At 50.3% G+C, this 26,424-nt stretch overlaps 2 protein-coding genes across 3 annotated transcripts in view; one reads left to right on the forward strand and one right to left on the reverse strand.

Annotated features, from left to right (window-relative positions):
* The window catches only part of SYCP2 (synaptonemal complex protein 2), an 81,088-nt gene extending 78,449 nt beyond the window's left edge, over window positions 1-2,639 (forward strand). Inside the window, 1 exon segment of the mRNA XM_032387645.1 lies at window positions 299-2,639. Within this exon segment, the coding sequence (XP_032243536.1) occupies window positions 299-376 (78 nt within the window). The 3' untranslated portion in view covers window positions 377-2,639.
* Window positions 2,640-11,499: 8,860 nt separating this feature from the next.
* Window positions 11,500-26,424, reverse strand: part of PHACTR3 (phosphatase and actin regulator 3) — a 207,421-nt gene continuing 192,496 nt past the window's right edge. For both annotated transcript variants that reach the window (XM_032387744.1, XM_032387745.1), the window contains exons 9-13: window positions 20,060-20,115; window positions 16,195-16,256; window positions 15,169-15,309; window positions 13,862-13,938; window positions 11,500-12,077 (exon numbers count right to left, since the gene is read on the reverse strand). In XM_032387744.1, coding sequence (XP_032243635.1) covers window positions 12,062-12,077; window positions 13,862-13,938; window positions 15,169-15,309; window positions 16,195-16,256; window positions 20,060-20,115 — 352 coding nt within the window. In that variant the 3' untranslated portion in view covers window positions 11,500-12,061. The remainder of the gene's footprint in view (window positions 12,078-13,861; window positions 13,939-15,168; window positions 15,310-16,194; window positions 16,257-20,059; window positions 20,116-26,424) is intronic.

Consider the following 26,424-nt stretch of genomic DNA (forward strand, 5'->3'; position numbering starts at 1 on the left):
TAGACTGGTGAATGAAATTCAGTCTAGAAAAAAAAAAATTTCAACAATTTGGTATTTCAAAGACTGGATCTCTCAGTTGATCTAGAATATCAGTGATGATCCCTGAACTCTGTAGCTAGCTAGGAATAGATCGGGGGGGGGGGGGGGGGGATAGAATAAGAACTGATACAAAAAAAACTTATGAAAGGGATTGTTTTAAAAAGAAGCCCAAGTAATAGCTAGCTTTTTTTTTTTTCCTGTTTGGTGGTTTTACAGTGATAATTTAAAGTGTGATTTTCTTCCCCCCCTCCGGCTATAGCAAGAAGAGGAGCTTCTTAATGTACGCAGAGGACTGATGTCATTATTCATGGCTCATGAAAGAAATGTTCGTGTGTGATGTCTAGTTGTTATCAACAAGTTTTATCCACTTATTCCTTTTTGTGTATAACAGGAAATACCAGAGTAGCCCTACAAAGAGAAAAATACACATGTCACCCAGGAAAGAGTGCTTTTGTAGGAGCCTCCAAATCCAAAGAAATGTCGTCTTATGGATGAGAAAGAACTACTTTAACATGACTCCAACCTCAAGAGACTTCTTTCTGTAGAATATTACTCTTCTTTTAAAGAGAAATTTTTGGGAAACCAAACAGTAATAGGAATTTGCTCGTTTTGTAGTAGTATTTACATTGCACAAATCTTACCAAGTTAACTATACTTATAAAACTAGTTTAATAAAGTTTATCACATAAAATATATTTTAAATGAATACAGTTTGGACTAAATAGAAGGTATTACTAGTTCAGAATATACTACATGTAATAAAAATTTAGCCATGCTGAGAAAGGGGAGAAGGCTCGGATTTAAAATGGTTCCCTGAGTGTAAGTCGGTATTTCGAGCACATCGTGGGAGAGTATGTTTATTCAGTTATGGCTCCAGTTACTTTATTGTCTGAACATCTTAATTCTAGATAGAAGTCTTCACTCCTAAGCAGGCTGTTTTGACCAGTACTTTTTAAGCTCCTAATAGTCATTATAATAGTATCTTGCTAAAATATAAAAATATACATTTGTTTTAATTGTATAATATATTAAAGTTGAAATAAATGCTCTGTGACTTGAATAAGTATTATAGTTATTTTATGAACACTGGATCAAACAAAACATCCTTCTGCCATCAGACATCTGAACTGAAGCAGGATAGTAAGCAGCCTCACTCCCTATTGCTGGCCTGCAGAAGGGTAGCCGAGTGTGGGAATACTACCAGTAGTTAAATACAGTGGTAAAAGTGGCTTTCTTAGTGTAGCCAAGCAGAGGAATTCAGTTATTGGGAGGGCAGCAGGGAGTCTATGTCAAGAGACAGTGACCGCTCTCTCTACTCAAACAGTAAATAATACTCAGGAGTTGAAAGTCCATGCTGCCCTGGGAGAGGACCCCTCCTGTTTGGCCACACTTACAAGTCTCCTAAATCATGTGTCACATGCCTTCCCTACTGCACTGTGTGACCCAGCCCAGGTCTCCACTGCCACCTACTTACTCAGTAGTTGTCCTGCTAAATCTCCCTTTCCAATGTTCTTTTCACCCCAACCTCCCCCTGCAGCTTGCTTTCTGGAGTAGTCCCGGGCCGTTCACTCCACCACTGTTCGGCTGTGCCTGTTACCTTCCTTGTCCCTCTTCCCTTCCTTATCCATTATAGATCCTCTAGTCAAAAATAATACTCTTTCCCCCCTCTCTCCTCTCACTGAGTCTGCTAATTGACACCCCTCATTCCACAATCTGAACATCACTGGAGAAAACTTATAATCGGGCTTAAATTTATGACCACATATTTCACATGGCTACTCAGCAATCCTACCTCTGCCCTGTTTAATTGATTTTACCACATTTCCAGAGTATTACCGCATATCAATACCACATACTTTCTATTCCTTGTCTCTTTACTGGCTTCCGTTTTCCCTCTTAATGCAGGGCTCATTCCTGGTCTGTCACTTTTCTTCAATCTATACTTTCTCCTTAGGTAACTTCATATGGTCCCATGTAATAGCCATCTTTGTGTTGATGGCTTGCAAATGCATACAACTTCTGACCTTTATCTTGGACATTAGCATCACACACAACATTGCTTTTTTGACAGTTCTAATAAGCATCTCAAGTCTCAGAACAACTCTTGATTTCTCTCCCCTCAGTACTCTTTCTCAACACCAAAGGGAAAAAAACACCTTGTCTCTCCATCTCTCTTATCCACCCAACTGTGCAAGCCAAAACCTAGGATTCCTGATTTCCCTCTTTCCCTTGGCCGCTTAGTTGATCAAGTCCTGCAGATTTTACTGCCAAAATATGTTCCCCGTATGTGTAATTTCTGTCACTTACACTGTCACTACTATGGACTGTCAGTATTTCTCACACAGACAATTGCACCAACCTCCTAAATGGCTTTCCAGCATTCGTCCTTGCCTTCCACAACCCTTTATTCACTTCGCAGCCAAGATATTCTTGCTAAGTCCTAAATCCTAGCATGCCTCTCAGGTACGTAAAACTCTCCAGTGACCACAAACTCTTAACCAGTGCGTCAAAGAAGGAGCCACAGGGAAATTCGAAAATACTTTGGGACAAATGAAAATGAAACATTCTGAAACTTAGTGATAGAGCTGAGAGGGAAGTTTATAGCTGTAAATTTATATACATTAAAAATGAAGAAAGATCTCAATAACCCAACTTAAACTTTAAAAACTAGAAAAAAGAGCTAACTATACCCAAAGCCATTAGAAGGAAGGAAATAATAAAGATTACAGTAGTGATTTAAGGAAAAAAACCAAAGTGGAATAGAAAAACAACAGAAAAATCAATAAAACCAAAAGTTGGTAAACCATTATTAAACAGACTGAGATAAACAGAAGACTAAGATTTCTTTTTTAAAGATTTTATTTGAGAGAGAGAGCATGAGTGGAGGGAGAGGGAGAAGCAGACATCCCACTGAGCAGGGAGCCCAACGCAGGCTCGATCGATCCCAGGACCCCGAGATCATGACCTGAGCCGAAGACAGACATTTAACCAACTGAGCCACCCAGGCACCCCCAGAAGACAAATTTCTAAAACCAGAAATGAAAATCGGGGACATTACTACTGACCTTGCAGAAATAGGATGAGAATACTATAAACAGTTGTATGCCACAAATTAGATACCTCATGTGAAATGGATGAATTCCTAGAAACACAAACTGCCAAAACTTAGTCAAGAAGAAACAAAATCTAAATAGTCTTGTAACATGTTAAAGAGACTGAATCAGGGGCGCCTGGGTGGCTCAATCGGTTTGGCATCTGACTCTTGATTTCGGCTCAGGTCATGATCTCAGGGTTGTGAGAGTAAGCCCCACGTCGGGCTCCATGATCAGCTGGGGATTTGCTGGAGATTATCTCTCTCCCTCTCCTTCTGCCCTTCCCCCTGCTCATGCGCATGTATCCTCTCCCTTAATAAATCTTAAAAAGAGATTGAGTCAGTAATCAAAGAATTCTACCAACTATTTAAATAAGAATTAACACCAGAAAATAAGAGAGGGAACATTCTTAACTCATTCTACGAGGCCAGGATTCTCTTCCTCCCAAAGTCAAATAAAGACATCACGAGAAAATTACAGACCAGTATACCTTATGAATGTAAGGTGAAAGTCCTCAACAAGATAACAAGCAAGCTAAATCCAGCAGCATATTATAAGGAATACATTTAATGGAGGAGGTAAAAGATTTACACATGAAAACTATGAAACGTTGGTAGAAACTAAAGAACACCTAAATAAGTGGAAAGACCTCTCATGGTGCTTGATTACAAGACTTAATATTGTTAGAATAGCAATACTTGGAAGTAATTTACAGATTTAATGCAATCCCTGTCAAAATCCCAACAGCCTATTTACAGAAATAAAAAAGCTGATCCTAAAAATCAAACGGAAATGAAAGGGACCTCACATAGCAAAACAACCTCAAAAAAATAATACAGTTGGAGTACTCACACTTTCCAATTTCATACTTACTACAAAGCTGTGTTAATCAAAACTGCGTAGTGCCTCAAGAAGGAGAGACATCTAGACCAACAGAATAGAAATGACAGTCCAGAAATAAACCTGCTCATCTATGGTCAACTGAGCTTCATCAAGACTGCCAAGACCATTTGGTGGGGAAAGGAATAGTCTTCAGCACATGGTTTGGGGTAACTTGATAGCCCGATGCAAAACAAGGTTGTGCCCTTACTTTACACCATATATAAAAAAATAAATTGATCAAAAACCTAAAAGAGCTAGAACTATAAAACTTAAGATAAAAAAGCATAGGAGTAAATCTTCATGACCTTGGATTTGGCAGTGGATTCTTAGATAAGACACCAAAAGCACCAGCAACAGGAAAACAAAACAAAAAACCCAAAAGGTAAATTAGACTTTAAAAACAAGAAAACCTTTGTGCAAAGAGTACTTTCATAAAAGTGAAAAGACAACCTACAGAATGAGAGAAAATGCTTGCAAATCACATATCTGCTTAGGATCTAGTGTTCAGAACATATAAAGAATTCCTACAGCTAAGCCACAAAATGACAAATGACCCAATAAAAACAGGGGCAAAGGATTTGTATGATCATTTCTCCAGAGAAGATGTACAAATAGCTAACAAGCACATGAACATGCACGGAATATCATTAGTCATTTAGAAACTGCAAATCACAACCATAGCAAGATGCCGCATCACACCCACCAGAACGGCTGGAATCAAAGGACTGAAAATAAGTATTGGCAAGGTGGTGCAGGACTCGGAACCCCACGGGTTTCTAGGGGGAATAAACACTGCAGCCCCTGTGAAAACCAGTTTGGTGGCTCCTCCAAGAGTTAAATGTGGAATTATCCTGTGACTCCACAATTCCACCCTCTGGCAAAACACCCACAGAACTGAAACCAGATATTCAACAGATACGGTACAGGAATATTCGTCCACAGCAGCACGAGTCCTGACAGCCAAGCATGGAAACGCCCTGAACGGGCATTAAGTGAGTAAGCGCAGCGTGTGCGTCGATACGCGAGCTGTTCCTCGGCCATAAAAAGGAAGAAGTGCTGATTCATGTTACAATGGGGATGAACCTCAAAAACATGCTATGGGAAAAAATAAACACAAACGGTTACACTGTGGGACTGGATTTCTATGTAAATCCAGAGACAAAGCCGGTTGGGGGTTGCCAGGGGCTCGGGGTGAGGGAAGATGAGCAGCGCCTACTGCAAAGATAGGGAGTCTCCTTTGGTTAGGATGCACCAGCCGGAGACAGCGGTCGGACGGCTCCTGGAGTGCGCTCTTAGCACGGTTAGCGTCCTGTTCTCCGCATCTCACCTCAATTTACTTTAAAAAAATTACTGAAAACCCACAAAACCTCTCCAGAGGTGTCCTTTGCGCTTAAAACCCAACCTTTCGATCAGGGCCTGAAAGTCCCTACGTGAGCTGGACTTTGCCTCTTTCCTCACCCTCGCTTCCGGCTCCTCTCCTCTCGTTCGGCAGACTCCAGCACTGCTGCTTGCTCCCACCCTATTCCTGCCGTGGGGGCTCTGTCCTTGTGCCTCTGTTCCCACGGGCACGCGCTGTCCTCGGGGACTCACGTGAACGGTACTTCAGAGCGGTCCTCCCTCACAGTCCTATCAATCTCACTATCACTCCAGAAATTTCTTTCTTCCTCCCTTCCATAAACCCCACTGCTGTAAATTCTAGGAGAACAGGAACCTTGTCTGTCTTATTCACTTATGAGTAGTAATTTAGGTCACTATTTCCAGAGCCTAAAAACGTGCCTAGAAAAGTAAGCTTGCAACAGGGAGAATGAGTGAGGGAACGAATATAGCATTTCTAGGCAGGAATTTACTGAATTCAGGGAGGGCGGAGATGCCTGAAACTCTCAGATCCGCAAATGCTGTGCAGTTGTTGCATTTCCACTAAAACGGATAATGAGGTATTAGTCAATCAGCCCCCTGAGCATCTGTGATATGTCACATGCTGTCCTCAGCTGTAGATACAGAGATAAGCAAGAAATGAACCATTTCCTTGTACTTAAAAGGAACTTAACTCTAGGAAACAAAGTGAGTGTTGCTGGAGGGGAGGGGGGTGGGGATGGGGTAACCAGGTGATGGGCATTAAGGAGGGCACCTGATGGGATCAGCACTGGGTGCCACATGCAACTGATGAATCACTAATCTCTACCTCTGAAACTAATACTACACTATACGGTAATTGAATTTAAATAAAAAATTTTTTAAAAAAGATTTTAGAAAGACGTGACGTGTATATCCATGTTTTGTAAAAACGAGCATTTGAATTTCAAAAAACAACAGTCATAAAGAATTCTATGGATTTCCATTTTATTGGCCCCTTGGAAGAATTGTGTAGGTGTGTGAAATGTACATAGACTTTATTATCAAAGAAGATATAATATTTTTGATGGTTATATTTGTGATGTTTAGTTTTGGGTTTTTTGAAAAACATTAGGGCTCAGTCGGTTAAGCGTCTGACTCTTGATTTTGGCTCAGGTCAGGATCTCATGGTTGTGAGATTGAGCCCCACGTCAGGCTCTACACTGAGCCTGGAGCCTGCGTAAGATTCTCTCCCTCTCCCTCTGCCCCTCTCCCCCCCACTCCATGCTCTAAAAACAGTTCATTAAAAAAATGAAAAACATTAGGTCAAAAAAAGTCCATGGAAACATTCTAAAATAATATCTAGAGGAAAATAATTCAACATTTTTTCAGGAATACAGATGTTTTGAATGAGATCTAAATGTTGCACTATCTTGAATTTTAATTTAGATACTATAATTTTGGTTTATGCTGCTGTGACAGCAATAATTTTAAAAGTACAGGGAAGCTGGAGCAGTGTGGTTGCCATACTAATGAAATGCTTGCCTTTAACATCAATAAGGCCTTTATTATTTACCTCATAAAATGTGCATTTTATGCAACTCTACTACTGTCAGTATGAGTTTATAATGAATATTGACGTTTGGGACAGATCTGATGTCAAAAAATTTTAAGCATATTAAAAAAACAATGTAATTGCTTGACTTTGTTCTGTGTAATGCATTTTTAACATTTTATATATTTATTTACACTTAAGAAAAATTAGAGCAGGAGTTGGCAAATTATCTAAAAGACCATAAAATATGTGTTTTAGGTTGTGTGGGCCAACAGGTAAATTTGAGAATATATGTAGGTACTTGCATAAACATGTAAGAACCATTCTTGGCTTGCAGGCCATTAAAAAAAAAAAAAAAAGGGCAGGCCTGGTTGGTGGGCTGTCATTTGCAAGACCCCTAGTGTAGAAGAAAACTTCTAAAGATCAGATCTCTCTCTTCTTTACTATACAATGTATTTCTCAATCTATCTCACTATTTAACAAAAATAGTGATTTAAATCAATTTTGTATTAGCAGAGCCTGTTATGTGAGTTAACTAATATAGCTATAACTTCTTGATTTTCCTATTTCAAACATATTAAAAATAAATGAATCATTCTAGCCAAAAGTTTATATTTCTTACCTGGGTTGCAATTTCCCACCATGTTGGTGTAGGCTTATCACACTTCCTCAACCAAACTGAGCTGCAAAGTGGTAACTGTTCCAGAAGGACGGACGGGAGAGAGAACAAATTTTGCATCATTAGTATAACCAGGCAGAAACTTAAATACTCAACTCCAGAGACGATACTACACAGACGTAAATGCCGCCAAATCCTGACACCATGGGGACCTAGCAGATCCTCTGAGCCGTGGTGGGCAGTGTGGTTTTCGTTCCGCACTTAATTCCACAGAGAACTGGCAGCCTACAGTGACAAGGTCTGACGACGCCGACCTCAGTGCGCGGCGTGAAGCTCACGGTGCCGGAGCCAGCTCGGCAGCCACCTGTCACTAACACCTGTTAACAGCTGACCCACTCGCCATTACTGTCCCTGGATTCCTACGTAGCTCCCGAACACACAGAATGAAAAGTTAAAGCTAGCTTGGAAGGAACCATAAATGCTATGAAGAAACAACTGAAGTAGAATGCTGATCACAAGAACAGAGCAGGAAATAATGGCAACAAACAAAGGTAAGTTGGAATGTAAAAACTGGAGCAAGGTGTTAGATGTTCCTGAGACCACTCTGTGACACCCAGGAGTCACCACTGTAACCAAGAAGTTCTCCGGGCGGAAAGCAGGGGATGCACCATTCGTTTGGGGCACACACCTGTGCATTTGCAAAACATCCATCTTTGAAAAGGGGGAATAAATTGCATTTAGAAAGCAATAATGTGCATTTAAAAGCATGGTTTTTAACTTTAAGAATTATTAGCATGTACACCATCTCCAGATTTTCTTACCATAGCTTATTGTCAAGAAAATGTGATTTTTAGAATTTCCCTATTCATCTTCTTTAAAGGGAATGATTTAACTGCTGAAAGACTTAAAAGTTACTTTTTATTACTCTAAACATAAAATACCAATCTGGTTTCATGAAGCTGTGGGAATTTGTAACTAGTGGCTTTTCCGTTGTTCATTCTAACGTTGTCTAAACATGAACTAGCTGGGGCACCTGGGTGGCTCAGTTGTTAAGCATCTGCCCTTGGCTCAGGTCATGATCCCAGGGTCCAGGGATCAAGCCCTACATCGGGCTCCCTGCTCCGCGGGAAGCCTGCTTCCCCCTCTCCCACTCCCCCTGCTTGTGTTCCCTCTCTGGCTGTCTCTCTGTCAAATAAATAAAATCTTAAAAAAAAAAAAAAAAACATGAACTAGTGATACGTTCTTATATCATCATCAATACATTTACAGAGAAATTAATTTATGGTGATTCACTGTTTAAAAATATTTTCATACGTTCAGTTTGAGTCTCAACATGTTCAGTTTCTCATGAGCATCTTCTCAGATGTTTCTTTCACACGAAAAACTGGAAAAAATCTCTGGAAAAGAATGGGGTTTAGATTAGAAGCATGTGAGACTAATAATTTTAACAACATAATAGAATTTTACATTTCTGGACTTGAACTTGCTATTAAAGAACTGTAGATATGTAGCTAAAAACTTGGCTTTTCACCTCTAAAATTTAGACTTGTAATTACTATGTATTTCCACAAGATGGACTTCTTGATGTTAGGGTTTTGGGGGTTTGGGGATTGTTTTTATTTTTATTTTTTAACCATTTCAATTGTCTAAAAATTACTTATGTAATATAATTTCAAAGTCCTTTTGACATGTTTAAAAATGTTCTTTTTACAGACTTACAATATACTATTTCCCCCATCATGCCAGGTTAAAACTTGATACTTCTAGAAGTGATTTAATTTCCTCTCATAAAATAATCAATTATGGTTTTTAAATCTTTTAAACTCCTTAAAAACAGAATTTCTTTAATGACTTAATATTCACTGTTACTTTAATAGTTAATCATAGTTTATTTTGTGGAAATGGGAACAAATGATTTGTGAAGTTAATGCATAAAAACCTAATGACTCTTGGTGGTGAAGAATTGTGGTAATTCAGACATTGTGACTGTTACTGAATAGGGAGGCAGCAGAATCGGTTTTTTCTAAGTCTTCAGGCTCTTAAGTATATACACTTTCTCTTCAAATTTATAGAACATATGTAAATGTATATACACAAGCATGTGTATCACCCATACCATGAGATTTAAAAGCTGCTTTTTAATTTTGTTCCTCCAACTAGGGTGAGGGACATTCGAGATGCCCAAGAGAGCCTTCCTCAGGGCAGGATTCGGCATACCTAGTAGGTGCGGAGCGAACACACCTGATTCGCAGTTTCAGTTGCTCTCTCGACTTCTGTAATACTGGGTAAGAACGTGAAATACGGAAACACAACTTAAAGGAATAGTTTATGATTAATAAAAATACAATAGAGAAGTTAGATACTGTTGCTAAAAATTTTGGTTGCAATGAAAATGTCTTCTGGTCTTATGAGATCTTAGAACCCTTAAGCCTGAACCAAACCAAACCCTCCACTGGGTCTCCTGTACCTTATTTTCATTTTGAATTTTATTTATCCATTAGTTATGGAACTTTACTTGGGCAAAAAACCTGAAAATGTGTCCTATCTGCCAAGTTACCTCTAACCAGGGGCCCATCTTCCAAGCAGTACTGTTCCTTTCTGCCTTGGGGGCCAGCATGGTTTCGAAAAAAGTACCTTTTTCCTTTCTTTGTTTCATAGTAAGTGCATTGATATTTCTATGTGAAGGAGATTGAAATCTTACTTTTACATAATTTGGGCTCCCACTTAATATTTTAAACTGAATAAAACAAAATATGGAGCTGCTAAAATGTAGTTTAGAATAGGAAAAAAAATTAAAGTTTTCTGGAGGTTGGCTGCAAATAATGGGTTATGAATAGACTATATATTAAATACACAATATATAAGCATACACACAAATGCTTATAAAGAACTGGCTTCGAGTTAGAAAAGCTTTAGACATCATCTCATTTCATAGACGAAGAAATGGAGGCTCAGAGAAGTGATGCAGTTCTGCACAGCAAGGAAGTGGTAGACTTGGAACTTTCCCGCCATAACGGGGATTTCTTTCAGAGAGTCTAATTCATCTAACCGACAGCACGTTGGCTAGCATCTAGGCTTGATCACAAGTCCCTCAGGACAAAGTGCTGCCACAAGGGTTGAGCAGTTTCCATGGGCTCCTGACCCACTTCAGTCTTAAAGAAGTTGAGCAGGAAAGGTCGTGGAAAGCCGTGAGGCAGGTGTGCAGTGAGGGGTCACAGAGGACGTGCCCCAGCCCCAGGGGCTCCTGGCAGCCCCACCAGCGGCTAATGTTATGGAGGCGTAGAACGTGTTGGTCGCGCTCATCTCCTTTAGAAGTTACAGCAATATTTTGAGAGAGATGATCTTCCTAGAGAGAAAAGAAGTATCTTGGTGAATAGCGCAGAGCTGGGATTTAAGCAACAGGGTCTGCAAGCTCCTAAAGTCAGGCTCCCAGCCACTGGGCTTCCTGCCTCACCACGTACCGGGCGGGCGGGTGGGCGGGCTCACCTGTGAGGACGCTTATTCAAAGGCCAAGTAAAAATACCTTTCGGGGAACATTATTTTTTTTAATTTATTTTCCCCCTTTGTGCCAACATTAAGTTTTACCTTTGTGCTAGGGTAAATGTCCTCTTCGTAATCTCCACTCCATCTAAACCTTTGTCTCTTATAACAGAGTTTTCCATAATGTTTGCAAATGTGAACCTAAAAATACTCAAAGACGGCCTAATTTTCACCGTGGTAGAGTTTTCCACCAAGTTGTTGCTTATCTCTGGGTTCATTACTCAATGATACATGAAGTTAAATTAACTTGAAAAAGATAATCTGATTTTCTAAGGCACAAACCACAGGTACTAACAGAATTTACAAAACAAAACACACAAAAAGTTGGAATACTCTTATGTGTTTGGATCTGATGGCTCGAAAGGACTAAAACTCTACTTATTTCACAGATCTCCGCTCTCCTCCCAACTCCAAAAAAACGTAAAACCCAGGTTCATTTCCTGCAATAAGTAGTCATTTAATTAAAGAACAAAATTAACAGGAATCAAAATGTTGCAGCTGTATTTTTTGTTAGACATTATATAAAAAAAAAAGAAAAGTATAATACAGTCAATAATTTTGTGGAACATGAACTTAAAGAGTTCTCAAATTAACTGTGATCAGAATAAAAATGTCTTTTCCAACAGCATCCCGAACGCCGCTGCGCCGCAGGTCCGCGTCAGAGGCCCGAGGTGCGCCCGCGCATGCACGTCCCCCGGCCTCTGTTTTACCGCAGAACTGTAAAACCGGGTTCAAAGGCAAATGACCGTTTTCTTCTGGGAGAGCGACTCTGGGTCTCCACTGGGCCCAACAGTTTCCACTCTGCAGACACCAGAGAGCGAAGGGCGTCCTCTGGGTTCCCCTCGTACAGGTGAGCACAGCCCAGACTTCACCTGCCTCAGTGAGCCCGCTCCTCTCGCTGACGAGGCAGGGAGTCATGAGCCGAACTTCAGGAAAGTTCCCTGATGAATGTTCAGTGTTGGTATCAAAAATTAAACACAAATTCTTCTCAGAAGAAAATCTCTATGGCCTGTGGAATCTAGGAATTATAAAAAGACAAAGAGTGTAAGGTCATACATTCCTAAGTTAAAATAGTCAAAACCTCCCACAAATAAATGTGTGGCTATTGAAAGTTGCTCAGGGAGCCAAGATGGAAAACAGAAGGAGGGGCCCGCTTTGCTTCAGGCAGAGGAGGCCTCCGAGGGCTCCCGGCTCCCGGGCCTGCGCTGGACCCCAAAAGGAACGATAGGCTGAATTCTGCCTAAAACTCAGTCCGAAAGCTGCTGGTTAAGCTCTTGAAGTGTGCAAGGCCAAGGCTTTGCGAAAATCAGGAGAAGTAATGAATCAATTAATAAAATAAACTTTCGGAAATTAGAGTTACCGTTTTGTTTTGTTTTTGTAAGTTGGTAATGTGTTTGTGGTAACAAGTAATACATTTAACAAAGTCTCAGGTGACTAAAAATATTGTTCTTTTAAAAACTGATATTAAGTGCTAAAATGTGGTATAAAGACCTTAAGAATTATTTCCTGATGTCCAAGTATTGGGCCAGCTCTTAAAATTCTATCATCTAAGAAAGGTATTAAGGACTTATGAGAGAAGATGTATATCTTCAGTAAACAACTCTTAATAATGTGTAATGGGAAAACGTATTCAATATTTTGACATTAACACACGTAACACTATGTAACCATTCTATCCTTCTTAACATGGTAAACATGAAAAATAGCTTTAAAGGTTTTACTGGACAATGTTAATTTCCTAAACATTTTTGAGTGTTTTGGATAATCGAAACTAAGATGATCTATTCCTGCCCAAACATATGCCAGTCACGGGGGAAACCTTAACAACTTCTAAACTGTTTATTTGCAATCATTTTCTCCTGCTCTTACAACCTCCTCTTCCTCCCTTAATATATTCACCCGAAACCGTCCTGGAGGATGGAACCCCATACACCTGGTTCTGCCCCACATCCACACCGACCTTACAGAGTTATTCTCCTAAACCACCACCACAGTGGCCACTTCGGGACAAACCAGAAAAGGAAAGGAATCTGCTCTTTTAGTTTAAGGCAGTATCCATACTCAGGATTTCCATTTTGTCAGTATTTGGGGCTTCAGCGTCTCTAGGCCAAGGGAGACGTGACAAAGGGCCGAGGAAAGAACATCCCTCCCAATAAGCAAGGGGAAGCCAGTCTTTCCCCCGCCGCCCCCTCCAGAGGCCCCGCGGCATCTGTGGACACCACGTCCACAGCACACATTCCCCATGACGAGGACAGGACGGCTTGGTGCTGGAACACGGCCGATGTGTCCCCACCGCAACAGAGGCTCCCCGGAACGGGGGCCCCCTTTACCTAACGCCTCGCTGCTGTCTCCACGCCCGGCATGACCCCTGGCATGACCCCTGGCACGCCGTAGGGACTCCAGTATTTGAGTCTGGGGGAAGCATCAGCTTGTGTTAAAGATGCGAATCTAAATGCAGGGAAGACGGGAACGGGTAACGGGAAGGGGCTTGGAGGCCTCCTGTCGGCACAGACGGGTGGGGTTCTGAAACGGGAGGTCCGGACACTCCAGGAGGGGCGGCCGACGGGCGGGCAGGTCACGTTCACTGCGCACGACCTCCTGAAGCCCCGGACCCAGTAACGCGGCTCTGCAGCCCGCCTCCCCGCGCCCCTGCGAAGCCGCCACCGGGTAGCCGCGAGCTCCGTCCGGCTCTCTGCAGAGACACTGAATTCGTTCACTCGGACCCGCGGGTCTTTGTCTTTCCTTTCGTTTTAAAGAAACACGCGGTAAGTACCACGAAAGCCACACCCACAGAAACCCGACCTTGTCAGATGCTTGCTCGATGCGTGTACCTCCATCTCGTTACTCTTGTATTCGTTGAGCTCCTTGCGAATGGCTGCCTGAAATTCAAGAACGGGACGTTAACAAATGAGCACAGGAAGTCAGCACCCAGGTCGTGGACGAACAGTAGTTCCTAATCTTCGCCGAGTTCCGTCGTGCTGTAACCTATTTCTACAGAAGAAGACGACACACGGTTGGGCCCAGCACAGCCTGAGCTCGGCTGCGGGCGTCCCCAGCCCGTCCCCCGCCGTGTCCCCGACAGGCCGGTGAGGCCGCCCGCACCCCCCGGCGCACACCACCCCGCACTGAGCACACGCTGAGCCGCCTGACGGAGCAGGAACAGCACAGTAATGCGGCCGGTTCGGCTTGGGGTGAACTCGGAATTCTGCAGGGAGCTCATGTGGACGCTGTTCTCGTTCGGGCCCGGGGTACGGCTCTGTGTCCCGTGACAAACAGCATCGCAGTGCCCCAGACCTGTCCCCGGCCCACGGGGACCCTGCGCTCCCTCGGAGGAGCCCTCCCGGCCGGCTGAGGACGGGGAGAGGCTCCGAGTCGGGAATTTCAGCGTGTCCACACGTGTGACCCGGGACAGGCCCGCCTCCCACGGGGATTTTCTGGGCCTTACGTGAAGCGATGCTGGACGGGCCGGATTCAGAGATTCTGCCCGGCAGAGTGAGGCTGGGGGAGGGCTCACTCGGCCCCCCTGCTTCCCCCACAGCCTCTGGGACCCGCCGCTTCCTTGCTCCCTCCCCGCGCCCCACACCAGTCCCTTCAGGCTGCTCTGGAGGCCCCCGGAGACGGAGACGCCGCACACCAGAGCGGTGGGGACGGACCCAGAGCCGCCTCTGTCTACACTGCCGAGCCTTCCCGCCTGCCTCGGCCTCCTGCACTCGCGTCACTGCAGCGACTCTGCTCAAGCTCCGTCCTCTGCCTCTTTTCCACCGGAGTTTCTCCGCTCCCACACTCCTGACGCCGGGGACTGGCTCATCCTGGGGTGGGGCCGTCCTGTGCATCACGGGGCGTTCAGTGGCCTCCCTGGGCTCCCCCCACTACCCCCCATTTCTGACACCAAACATGTCTCCAGACACCGCCAAGGGCAAAACTGTCCCCAGCTGCCACAGCCATGAGCCCGGGTCACCTTTGTGAAGCGGACATCGGGGCAAAGCACAGCCGCAATTTCGACATCCGCCGGCACCCACCCCCGCCCGCCCCGGGTCCAGGAACAAACTGGCTGGCCCGTCGTGGTGCCGCCCCCCCACCCCCGCCCAGCACGGTGGCGCCGTCTGTACCTTGTCGGCCGCGGACAGTCGCGTCCAGGGTTTGTCTGCCCGTCTGTCATAGTCCTGAGCTTTGGCCACTTCCACGTAATCGCTGAATCGGATCAGAATCTTCCTGTCCCGCAGTTCATCCACCGTGGGTCTCTGATTCAGCTGAAATCAGAGATGGCCCGTGAGCCGCCCGCAGCCACACCAGCGTCCTCGAGGACTCGGGCGGACGGCACGTGTCTACAGGGACGCGGACACTCGGGAACTGGGAGACACACCGCGGAGGCCAGCAAGCGCCCGCAGGCAGAGCTGAATTCCAGCCCCCGGCACTTCTGCGCCCGCGGTCCAGGCTCGGGGGAAGCTCGCTGAGGAAACTCAGGGGACGCGTCTGATGGCAGCAGACACTTGCCCCGACTCCCCTGAGATGAGCCCAAATCAAAGGTCGGGGGAGGGAGGATGCTTCCTGGAGCAGTACCCCTAAGTCAGCCTCAGGAAGGACGCTGTTCACCTCCAGCGGGGGGAGATCCCCTGCCCGTCCTTACTCCGGAGCACGGAGACCGGACCGGCTCACGGGGCTGCGACCTAGGCTGGCCGTGGCCGGTCCCACCTTCACCCCGAGAGTCCCACACCAAACCCTGGAGGCCAATAAAACTTCTGCAATTGGAGCTTCTGGACAAGCTGAAGGTACCAAGGAGCCCGAAAGGTAAGCGAATGCTGACACCCAGGGATGCTCTTCCTATGCTGTGTGTGAAGATCTCAGGTACACGGAGGTGATGCCCAGTCACCGTCCGGCTCCCTGGGGATCCGTGGAAATGTCATCGGGCCTGACCTGCCACACAAGCTGCTTCCCCCCCCAACCCGGGGCGCGGAGGGCGACACCGGGGCAGACAGAGGTGCCACCTTCCCAGCGTCTGGGGAGCGAATTCGCTGCTGTCCAGGAAAACGTCACTGAGCAACACAGTGAGGCCCTGCGTCACCCGCCCTCCCCCCACCAGTGCACCTGTCACCTGTCCCTCAAGATCCAGGGATAAGACACTGAAATCATAGTACCTTTCTTGTCAATCTTTGCTTGATTTCTCTTCTTTCTTCCTGCTCTGTCTGATCATTCCTTTCTGTGAAAGATTAAAACAGAAAGAAAAAAAAGAAAGAAAAACGGGTTGAGACTCTCATCCTTTTGGCGGGGAAGTGAGCTCCCAGCCTCTGTGTTTCTGGTGGCTGAGGCAGGCTATCAGGGACACCCCATGTCATGGCTGGTCTTCCTCCACTTGGCTGGCCACGCTCAGACCGTGGTCTCACTGCCATACGGAAACACTGGCACCAAGAGACGCTTCGCCCACGTTCCAGCCCCTCTCCTCGGCTTTCTCTGTGCCGGACTCAGCACAAAAACTCAGCTGCGCAAATTTACTTGCAGGAGAAACAGGAAGCAGCCCTCCCTCCCTCCCTCCGCCCCAACCAAATATCTACCCTCTGTCTGTATATTTACGTCCAGGAGTATAGACGACTCGCACAAATACTTTTAGTAGGGTAAGTAAACGTGCACGTCCGTGACTACTAATATGTACCACATACGAGTATCATATATGAATATTAATATACTGTCACTGCTTTTTTTTGCCTTCTGCTTAGTAGGTATACATACAGACTTTCAGCCAACCAACATACATAAGGAACACCCTTCTCCAGACTCTGGGCAACATACGCTTGCCTGGAATTTATACTTTCAGGGCATATTTCACATCTAAAGATACCATGCACCCAGCTGACTCTCTCCCGCAGGAGCGAGCTCACTTAGATGGCAGAGCCTTTTAAGGGAGCCTCAGTGCTTCACTAAACTCGGCTTTGCCGCTGAGTTGTGACTATTAACATTCAAGCTGTGCTCATACCTACACGCGGGAGCTAAAAATAGAGAAGTCAGAGCTGTGGTGTAAAATGCAGGCTTTGCCCTGGGATACGAGATAATGGATGTCCTATTTCTGGCGCTCTCGGTTGCTAAATAAAGCCTCAGGTCCCAGGCTGTAGGAAGCTCCATTCCTGGGAAGGGAGGCTCATCTGCTGGCACAGACTCCTAGAAACACGGCTTGTTTGAGAAAGGGGGGGCCCTGCTGCTTGCACTTCACATAATCTCACAGCATCCGCCTTGACTCACACCATTCCACACATTTGTGCATTTGGGGGATTGGGTTCACGGGTGTTAGATGTACGGTACTCTTCAGTAACTTTTTTTAAAATAAAGACTTAATCTTGCATTTGAATGTTTTAAAAAGTAAATGAAGCCCTTTTATGTTCCTGGTTCCTAATCCAAGTGATAAAGCGGGAGAAACCACACGAAGCTCTCTGCAGAAAGTTGATGAGACAATCAAGAAAAAATTGTGGAAGTATCAATATAAGGCCAACCATGAGGGATTTCAGTGATGACATGATGCTAATTCTTCAGGTTTCTTAAAAAACAGGCCCCAGACAAAGGCCAAGTGCAGCCTCCATGTGAAAAAACAAAACCAGATCTTTGTCTTTCATCACCAACAGTGTCATTACCAAGGTTACATGAGTGCGCAGGTGCTTTGGAGAGGTGGCCAGCAGGGGCCCCTCTGGGGCAGCTGCTCTGTTGGGCGCCAACCCCAAAAAGTCCTTCCCCAAAGCTTGAGCCCACAGGTTCTCTCTGAGCAACACTTAGCTATGGGTTTGTGGACCTTCGATTCCCAGACCCAGAACACGCTGTGCCTTATACAAACCAAGGGGTCCATGACCACAGCCCCCATACCCAGATGTTCTAGAAACAGAGCCAGCGGCTTGGAAGCCACATTCGAGTCTTCTGTAAATCATCAGAGATGCACTGTTGCTTCTAATGCAGGGGTTAGAACACAGCCCGTGGAGCTGGGCAACCTTTGGCTCTATCTCCTTGCCAAGACTCACGTCAAAAAGCTGTATTACTCCTTCAGTTAGCTTCCTTACCAGGCCAACGGGGAGAGCGGTGCCACACCACACCGCTCTGTTGTAACGATTCAGCGCAGGTGCATAAGCAAGCCCTGAGCACGCGGCGGGCACAGCGTGGGTCTAACGTGGGGGCATCGGGTTTGGGGTCGTCACCTGCAAAGGGGCCACGGTCTTATCCACAAATGACCCCCAAGCCGAGTTCTGAGTGTCCATCAGACCTGATCGCAGTGAGTTGTGAGCCCCCACGTGCAGATGAGCAGATGCGATGTGACAACATTCTAAGGATTAATTATAGGCAGAAAAGGCCCTGGAGCAGGAGGGCTTGAAGCCTGTGTCGGGCCTGTGATGATGCTGTTCTACGCTGGACCACGCACGGCTACCCTATTCTCAGCTCCACAGAACAGAACAGAACATTTGCCCACTGAGAACTAGCAAGCAAATTCGCAGATACTCCCACTCGGGGCACTTGAGAAGCTCCTGAGCTAGGGACGCACCCGAGTGGCTCAAGAGTGTGGAAGGGACCGCCGTGGCCAGTGCGGAGGAAACCCGCTCTCCCCTTCCGTGCACTGCACACGAGTGCATCCGTCCCAGGTATCCACTCTGCACCTCCATTCACCAAGCACCAGTCCTATTTTTAAGGCTCTGACGTTTATTTGCAAAGACTAATACAATTGGAGGCGCTTACTGGCGCGGGGACGTGGCATCCCCAGGAGTGGGGCCGAGAGCCACGCGGAGCCGAGCCGGCTCACGGGGAAGCCCCGCCGCCCTCTGGGGCAGCAGACCCCTCTGCTCCAGCCGGCCCACAACTCCTGGGCTGCGTTTTGGGGGCATCTGTGATTTATAAATTGCTTTATAAATGAGTGGTGGAATTTTTAAACATTCAAATACTTGGTGACTGAAATAGCTTGACTCTTCTGTCTCCTGGATCAAGCAGGTAGAGTCCACGAAAGGTTCTCTTTAAATCTTCAGACGAGACCAAGTTCACACAACACAGAAGAGGAGGGGCCACATCTTAAGTCTGACAACAAAAACACGGAATCCTTTCCCTTAGGATGAATTATGTCCCACCGTCCCTGACTGAGGGATCCGCTCAGGCAGGAGAGGGGCCGGGGGAGGGGACAGGGACCAGCCAGGACCAGCAGGGGGCTCTGCCATCCACCGGCTTTTGGGCAGAGCGTCTGCTCAGGCGCTGCCCCAACTTCGGGAAGAGCTCACAGAATAAAAAACCAAACTCACAGAATATCTGTAGTGTTCACCACGTAAAGAGGAAAAAGAACGAAAATGCTTTAAAAATCCAGGCTTTCGAGGACACCTTTTGTAGAAAATGTTTTGAAAACTAAAGTCTGCTGGCCGGACAGAGAACTCTCCGAGAAACACTTTTGAAGGGGTTTTACCACCCCCAAACCATCCACGGCATCCTCTGTACTGGGGAGGTTGTTTGTGGGCACTGTGACCGCTGGGGGACACCCAGGCCACATGGAGCCAGATGGACGGTCCTGGAATGGCACAGATGTGAGCCCCAGGGCAGGTTTCCTGGGGTTTCCAGGTCCTTGGAGCGGCCGGCTTCATCTGCCCTGGCCGTAGCACCCCAGGGCTACGTGCTCCTGCCCTCGGGTCTCTGACGCTGTCCACACCTTGCCTGTGGTCTCTGCGCCCATCAGGAACCCCTCCCAAACTGCCAGGGAAACCTGCTCCAAACCCAGAATGCAAAGAGGATACTGAGCCATTTCCCCTAGATCTACAGGGCTAATTAAATAACCCGAAAATACGGATATCTTTAATTACGCCGCAAGGAGAGCTTTTTCTCTCTCTCTCTCTTAATTTTAAAAGGGAAGATTTCCAAGCGCATCAACTTTAGGGCTTGCTTCTGCCGCCGGACTTCACAGGGCTCGGGGAGCGCCCAGACCGCAGAGCAGGCTGTGAGGGCAGAACCCGCCCCCAGCCTCCCCACCTGAGGCAGGAGCCAGGGGTCCCCAGTACTCACGTTTCAAGATGTTTCTTCTCTCCAGTTCCTCCACGGCCGGTCTTTGGCTCAGCCGTCTGCGGAAAAACACTAGAATTACATTTTGCACCATGGTGGCTGCCTGCAGATTCCGCCCGGTCTCTGCCGGGGCAGAGGTGGCCGGCGCGCCCCCGAAGATCGCGGCCCCAAAAGCTGGAGGGGGGGAGGGGACCCCTGGCCACGGCCTCTTGCTGGCCAATCCAGTAAGATCCTGCACAGGACGGAGGTCGCCCTCTGTCACGGAGCTCCTGGGGAGGACCCCCTGCCACCTCGGGACCTGCGGCTCATTTCCAGACCTGCCGATCGCAGCCCCCCCGGCGGGACGCCCCCCAGGCCGAGCTCCGCCACCGCCGCCCGCCGCCCGCAACCGGGGCGGCACCTGTCCCGCTCCTGTCCCAAGCAGCCTTGCCGGCAGCCCTCGGCAGGGGGAGTGACAGGCAGCGCCGCCTCCCGCCAGCGGAGCCAGCCGCCGAGGGAGGGGCGCCCCCACCCGCCCCCCGCCCCCCTCCCCCGCCCCACCCGCGCCGTCCTGGCAGAGGACCAGCCTTTCCAGCCGGGTTTCGAGTTGAAGGAGTCGGAGGATCCAGCCAAAAACAAATACATAAAATAAAGAAAAGGCTTGTCAGGAGAGAGAGGCATAATTAGCCAAAATTAGTGCCAAGCGCTCATGATTCTTGTAACTCTGATACTGTTGTCCTTGGGTCAGAGCCAGGAGCCGTCCCACTTCCGGCCCGTTAGCCCCCCGGAGACGACAGGGCTGAGCCTGTGAACGCCCAGAATCTGGGGCCACCACACGTTGCCCCAAAGAGCATGCAGCCTCCAGAAATATTTGTCTCCTCTTCACAATCCCTGTCCCAGCACAAAGCCGAGGGCGTCCCCAGGGCTCCCCCCCCCCCCCCCCCCCCCCCCCCCCCACCGAGCGCACCACAGTCGCGGGCTTTGTGTGCCGCTGGCTCTGTGGACGGCTGCTTCCAGGCTGTCTTGATGTCTGGTGGGACCTGAGCCTGCCCCTCAACGAGGCCTGGCTGGGACCCAGGGGCCAAGGCTCCTGACCTGCCCCGGGCCGGAGGGGGGAGGGGGGCACGCAAGATCTGGCTCCAGGACAGAGGCTCCCTCACCCTCACCGGAAGATCCCCAATGCCCCTCACTCACTCCCTCAGCAAAGGACCAGGGAGCAGTGGTTCTGTGCCAGGCGGGTCCACGCCCCTGGACGCGGCGCTGAACCAGCTCCCCCTGCCCTGGAAAGCTCAGAGTCTAAGGAGGAAGGTAGACAAACCATATAAAAATGACCAAAACCATTCCAGGGAGTGTTAACACCACGGACGAAATAGGACAGGGCATGTGACTGAGCAACCAGGCGGGGGCAGGGGCGGAAGGTTTCGGGGAGACCCCTTTCCTCTGAGACCCGCACGAGGAGGAGGCCAGCCACGGGAAGATCACACCTCTCTAGCCGCAGTGTCCCCTAATTGCTCACACATGGGGCCTGAAGATGGGGGCAGGGGAGTGATCATGGCAGGTTCGTGGAAGAGGGAACTTTGGGCAGAGTTGTGGAGAATCTATAGGGGGCAGAGCCTGGTGACCGGCGACGCCTGAGGACTGAGGCCATGGATTTCCTCAAACCTGGAGAGTACCCCGAATCCCCACCGGAAATGCCTCCCCACCCCCGAGCCTCTTCTTGCTGGAGGCCTGTCTTCTCTTCCAAAATGAGAACCCATCACAGACTTCCCCAGAAGTGTGAGAACCGAATGAGGTAATGCACCGAGTGTCTGTGAATGCTAGCTTGGCACAGGGTAAGCTCTCAAAAATCGTCTCAAGAAAACCCAACCTGTCAGCTGCCAACTGGCCACGGGTGGAGTGCCCAGAAAGGCCCGTCACCCGATTCCTGCGTCTCTGAAAAGCGTGGACAGCTCGCCACCAGGATCTATGCCACTGGGCCGCGTGAAGGCGGGCCGGGTCCTGCCCCGCAATGCGGGGTCCTCCCAGATGCCGCCGGGCTGACGGCACAGCTGGCCCCCAGGCCACCTCCGCCCCGGCTAGAACGGGCAGTCCTCTGGGTGGACGCAGCGCCATCAGGGACACCGCTGTGAGCAAAGCGCAGGCCCGTCACTCCCTGGCCCTCCCCGCAGAGACAGCCCGGGAGGGAGCAGAGGACCCGAGCCGCTCTGTGTGGTTCTTTCCGGGAGAGAGGATCCCAATCACTGGGGACGGGGGAGGAGGAGGCCCCGAGGGCAGTGCTGCATGTCCAGAGTTCAGTCTAGACTCACCCCTACCCAGGAGGCCACCCGGTACCCAGGATCCCACTTCATGAGACTGTGAACTTCTGCCTTGGGTTCACCCGACCTTCCTTCATCACATGTTCTGGGAGCACTCATGACACGAGGAGCCCTGGGGACAGGGTGGTGAGAAGGGGGACCCAGTCCTGTGCCGGGCCTGCAGGCTCTCCTGGGGTAGAGATGCTCACTCTGTTCTCATGCAGCACGAGGACGAAGCCTAGGGTAGGGGGGCTGACGTGGGCAGGGCCGGCTCCCTGGAAGGTGCCCCTGGAGTTGAGATCCAACAGGTAAGTGGGGATTGCTAAGCGAGAAGGGGAAGGAAGAGCAAGTGCAAAGGTCCTGAGGTCAGGAAGAATTCTGCAAATGCTCTTTAGACTGAATGGAGGTGTGTGAGCATCTCTGGGGCAGGAGAGCTGGGTGGGGGCACAACCTGGAGTCAGGTGAGGAGTCTGGATTCGTTCCAGGAGTCTGAGAAGGCATACGATGGTTTGAAGCAGGGAAGGGTGGGGTGGGCTTGAGAGGATGCCAAGATCAGGTGTGCCTTGGGAAGCTCTCTCTGGACCCCTCCAGACTGCTGTCCAAGAAAGGACAGGGCAGAACCCACCAACAGGAGACACCGGCCTTCCCAGGGCCAGGACCCCCGTCGGACAGGAAGGACGGGTGCTCCAGACCGGCGAGTGGCCGAGGGCCCTGGGAAACGTTCACGGCACCGGGAAGGTCCTGGCTCTGGAGTAAGAACAGTGCAAACTCCAAGGTAATACCCCTTAGACTACATATATAAACCACAGCATTCTGTCCACTTGCTGCTCAACTCGGCTCGGCTCTCTGCGTGGGCTGAGGCTTCCAGAAGCAGGAGTGACAACGACCCCACTTACTGTCAGAGACAGACGGCGAGGAGACCATGAAGGCCCAGAGAGGCAAACGTGATCAGGTCTTACCGCCCACGTAGACCCCAGGGCCCGGCGCCTGTGACCACACGCAGTGAGACCAGGAGGCAAATGAGAGCACGGAGACCCCTCTCCCTACGCGGCCCCGGGGCAGGGGATGAGGCCGGAGCATCTTCACTTTCCTCGGTGGCAAGGGGCTCTCAGAGGACCCGCAGACACAGCCCCAAGGTGGCTGGGCTGGGGGGCTGGGGGGTTGGGGGGGCTGCGGCCTCAGGGAGGGTGTGGGTGCACTCCAGCCCCCGAGGGTTCCCAAGCTCCTCCCGGAGGCTCCTCCCTCTCCCGATTCAGAAACGCGCCCCAGCGAGCGAGGAGTGAGGAGCAGGTGCCACTGGGGAAGACACGTTCTATTTCTGACTCTTCCCACGGAGAAAGCTGGAGTGTGGCAGCTAATTACAGCGCTGCGGGGGGAGGGAGGGAGCGGCAGGAAAAGGAGTGTCAGGGTAGAGAGAGGCCCCTGCCCGCCTCCCGGCCTGGTCCCCGCCTGTGCACAGAGGACACCTGGGGAGACCAGCACTGGCCCGGGGCCGGGAGTGCGCTGACAGGCCGTGGGGGCTCGAACGGGAGGTGAAGGTCTGGAGCACCCAGCGAGGGCAAGGTGAGGGGTGTGGGACCCCGCGGGACAGTGTGTGCACACGTGGTCCCGCCACCAGCTCGTGCCCCTGGTCCCACGGGGCCCTCCCGCCTCTCCACGGAACAGATGCCCCACATCCGACCCTGTGCTGCGAACACGGGAAACAACAGAGGATGGAGGCGGCGAAGGGCGGAGGGTGCGTGGCCGACCAGATGCCCGCGTGGGCTGCACGAGAGCAAAGGACGCAGTCGCACCGTCCCCGAGGCTCTGGCTCTGCACAAGATGGGCGCGTTTCCACGCCGTCCCCACCAGCACTGAGGGCCACCGCACAGGCACGGGGGCTGAGTCGGGCCCCAGCTCTGCACCTGCTAATGCCCTCCCCGACCCGAGCCTCGGGTCCCCAGCCGTCCCCGCCCCAGTGGCCCCCCGGGGTTCTGAGGGGGGAGGACACTGAAGACAGGAGCTGGCACACAAACAGGGGGCACTATTGTTACTGGTGTCTACAGTGCTCACCCGGCGTGCTGAGGCCAGGTCTCTTCCAGCCTCAACCGAGGGAGCTGCAATCTCTAACCTGCTGGCAGCCTCTGTGCCCGCCAGGATCCCCAGGAAACACTCCTCCATCAGACACTCATTCATACTCCCTGCAGTAGACACACACAGGCCTCCATCAGACACTCACTCCCTCCCCCATCAGACACTCGCTCATCCCCTCCTCCATCAGACACGCATTCATACTTCCCTCCGTCAGACACACACAGGCCTCCATCAGACACTCACCCCTCTTCCCTTAGACACTCACTCACCCATCCCTCCTCCATCAGACACACACAGGCCTTCCTCCATCAGACACTCATTCATGCCTTCCTCCATCAGACACACTCCCTCCCTCCCCCATCAGACACTCACAGGCCTTCCTCCATCAGACACACTCCCTCCCTCCCCCATCAGACACTCACAGGCCTTCCTCCATCATTCACTCATCTATCACTCACTCACCCTCCTCCATCAGACACGCATTCAYCCCCTCCTCCACCAGACCCTTGGTGCCAGGCTCACACCAGCACAGGCACAGGGTGGTGACTGAGGCCCAACCATCTGCCACCTTCAAGGAGGTGACCCTGCTGCACCATCACACAGCGCCCACCCCGTCCACGTGACCGTGGGCTCTAGCAGCTGCCCTGGGCCAGGGGTGCAGGGACCCCCAGTGCTCACCAGGGTCGGGGGGCTCCCTACACTTTCCAGCCGCCTGCAGCCAGGCAGGGCTATGCGGATGGTTCGGAGCAGTGACTGGGAGGAGAGATGCTGGGTCTGGACCGAGCCCTCGAAGAGGTGTGGGAACTTCCGCGGGCTCCCCTCCCCTCCGCGGGCACCTGGGCCTCACCCCAGACGGCAGAGCCTCCAACCTGAGAGGCCCAGGCCTGCCTCCGCGTGAGGCCAGCTGCCCTGGAGGCTCGCCCTGACCATGATGGACGGAGCACACCTGTGCTGGGTGGGGCCACCGAGGTTGGGGTGTCACCACAGCGCCGTCTGACCTCGGGAGGCACAGCTCGGGCCACAGCTGGCCGTGACCCTGGCTTTGGCCCCAGGGCACCATGCCACAGGGGCCAGGCCTGGCCTCCCACCTCTGCCTGCAGCCCGGACCCGCCCAGAGCCTTCTCCAGCGTGGGGCCAGGCCCAGGGAGCCCTGCAAGGCCAGGTGGACCGAAGGTGTAGGTGCCCCTCTGCCCACACCATCGGGGTCGGGGGGCAGCCTGGCCACCAGACCATCAGTGCTCCACACTCCACATACAGCAAGCAGGTGCATTTTTGGCTCACAGGATACTTCAAGAAACAACAGAAGGGACCTTAATCAATTGCGAGTTTCACTTTCAAGTATGTTTCCTGACTTTCCTGGAACATACAGAAGACTTGGCTACTTGGGTGCACACCCCTGACCCCCAGGGATGGCGTGGGGCAGAGTGGGCACCCTGGTGCCTGGCAGTCCCCGCGGCTCTCCTCCTTCCGGGCCCGGTCAGCGGTCCTGCCCAGGGCTTGGCCAGAACCCAAGACCAGGGCCCCAGAGCTGTCCAAGGACAAGAGGCCATGACGTGGGCCAGACCCTGCTCGGTGGCTGGAGGGGAGGCTGGTGGGGCGGTGGGGACAGGAACCTGTGTGTGGGCAGCGCCACCGAGAACAAGAGCCACCTGCAGACACACCCCCGCCGCCCGCACTCCGGGGGGGTCTGAGCGCTGACCCCACCCCTGGCCCGTGCTCCGGGGGGTCTGAGCACGGACCCCACCCCCCCCCCCCCTCCGGGGGGTCTGAGCACTGACCCTACCCCTGGCCCGTGCTCAGGGGGGTCTGAGCACGGACCCCACCCCACCCCCACCCCCACTCCAGGGGGTCTGAGCACGGAACCCCCTGCCCCCTGCCTGCACTCCGGGGGGTCTGAGCACGGACCCCACCCAAACCCCACTCCGGGGGGTCTGAGCACGGACCCCACCCAAACCCCACTCTGGGGGGTCTGAGGACGGACCCCACCCAAACCCCACTCCGGGGGGTCTGAGCACGGACCCC

Source organism: Phoca vitulina, unplaced genomic scaffold (genome assembly GCF_004348235.1).
Source record: "Phoca vitulina isolate PV1807 unplaced genomic scaffold, GSC_HSeal_1.0 scaffold50, whole genome shotgun sequence".
In the NCBI taxonomy this organism is placed as follows: Eukaryota; Metazoa; Chordata; class Mammalia; order Carnivora; family Phocidae; genus Phoca; species Phoca vitulina.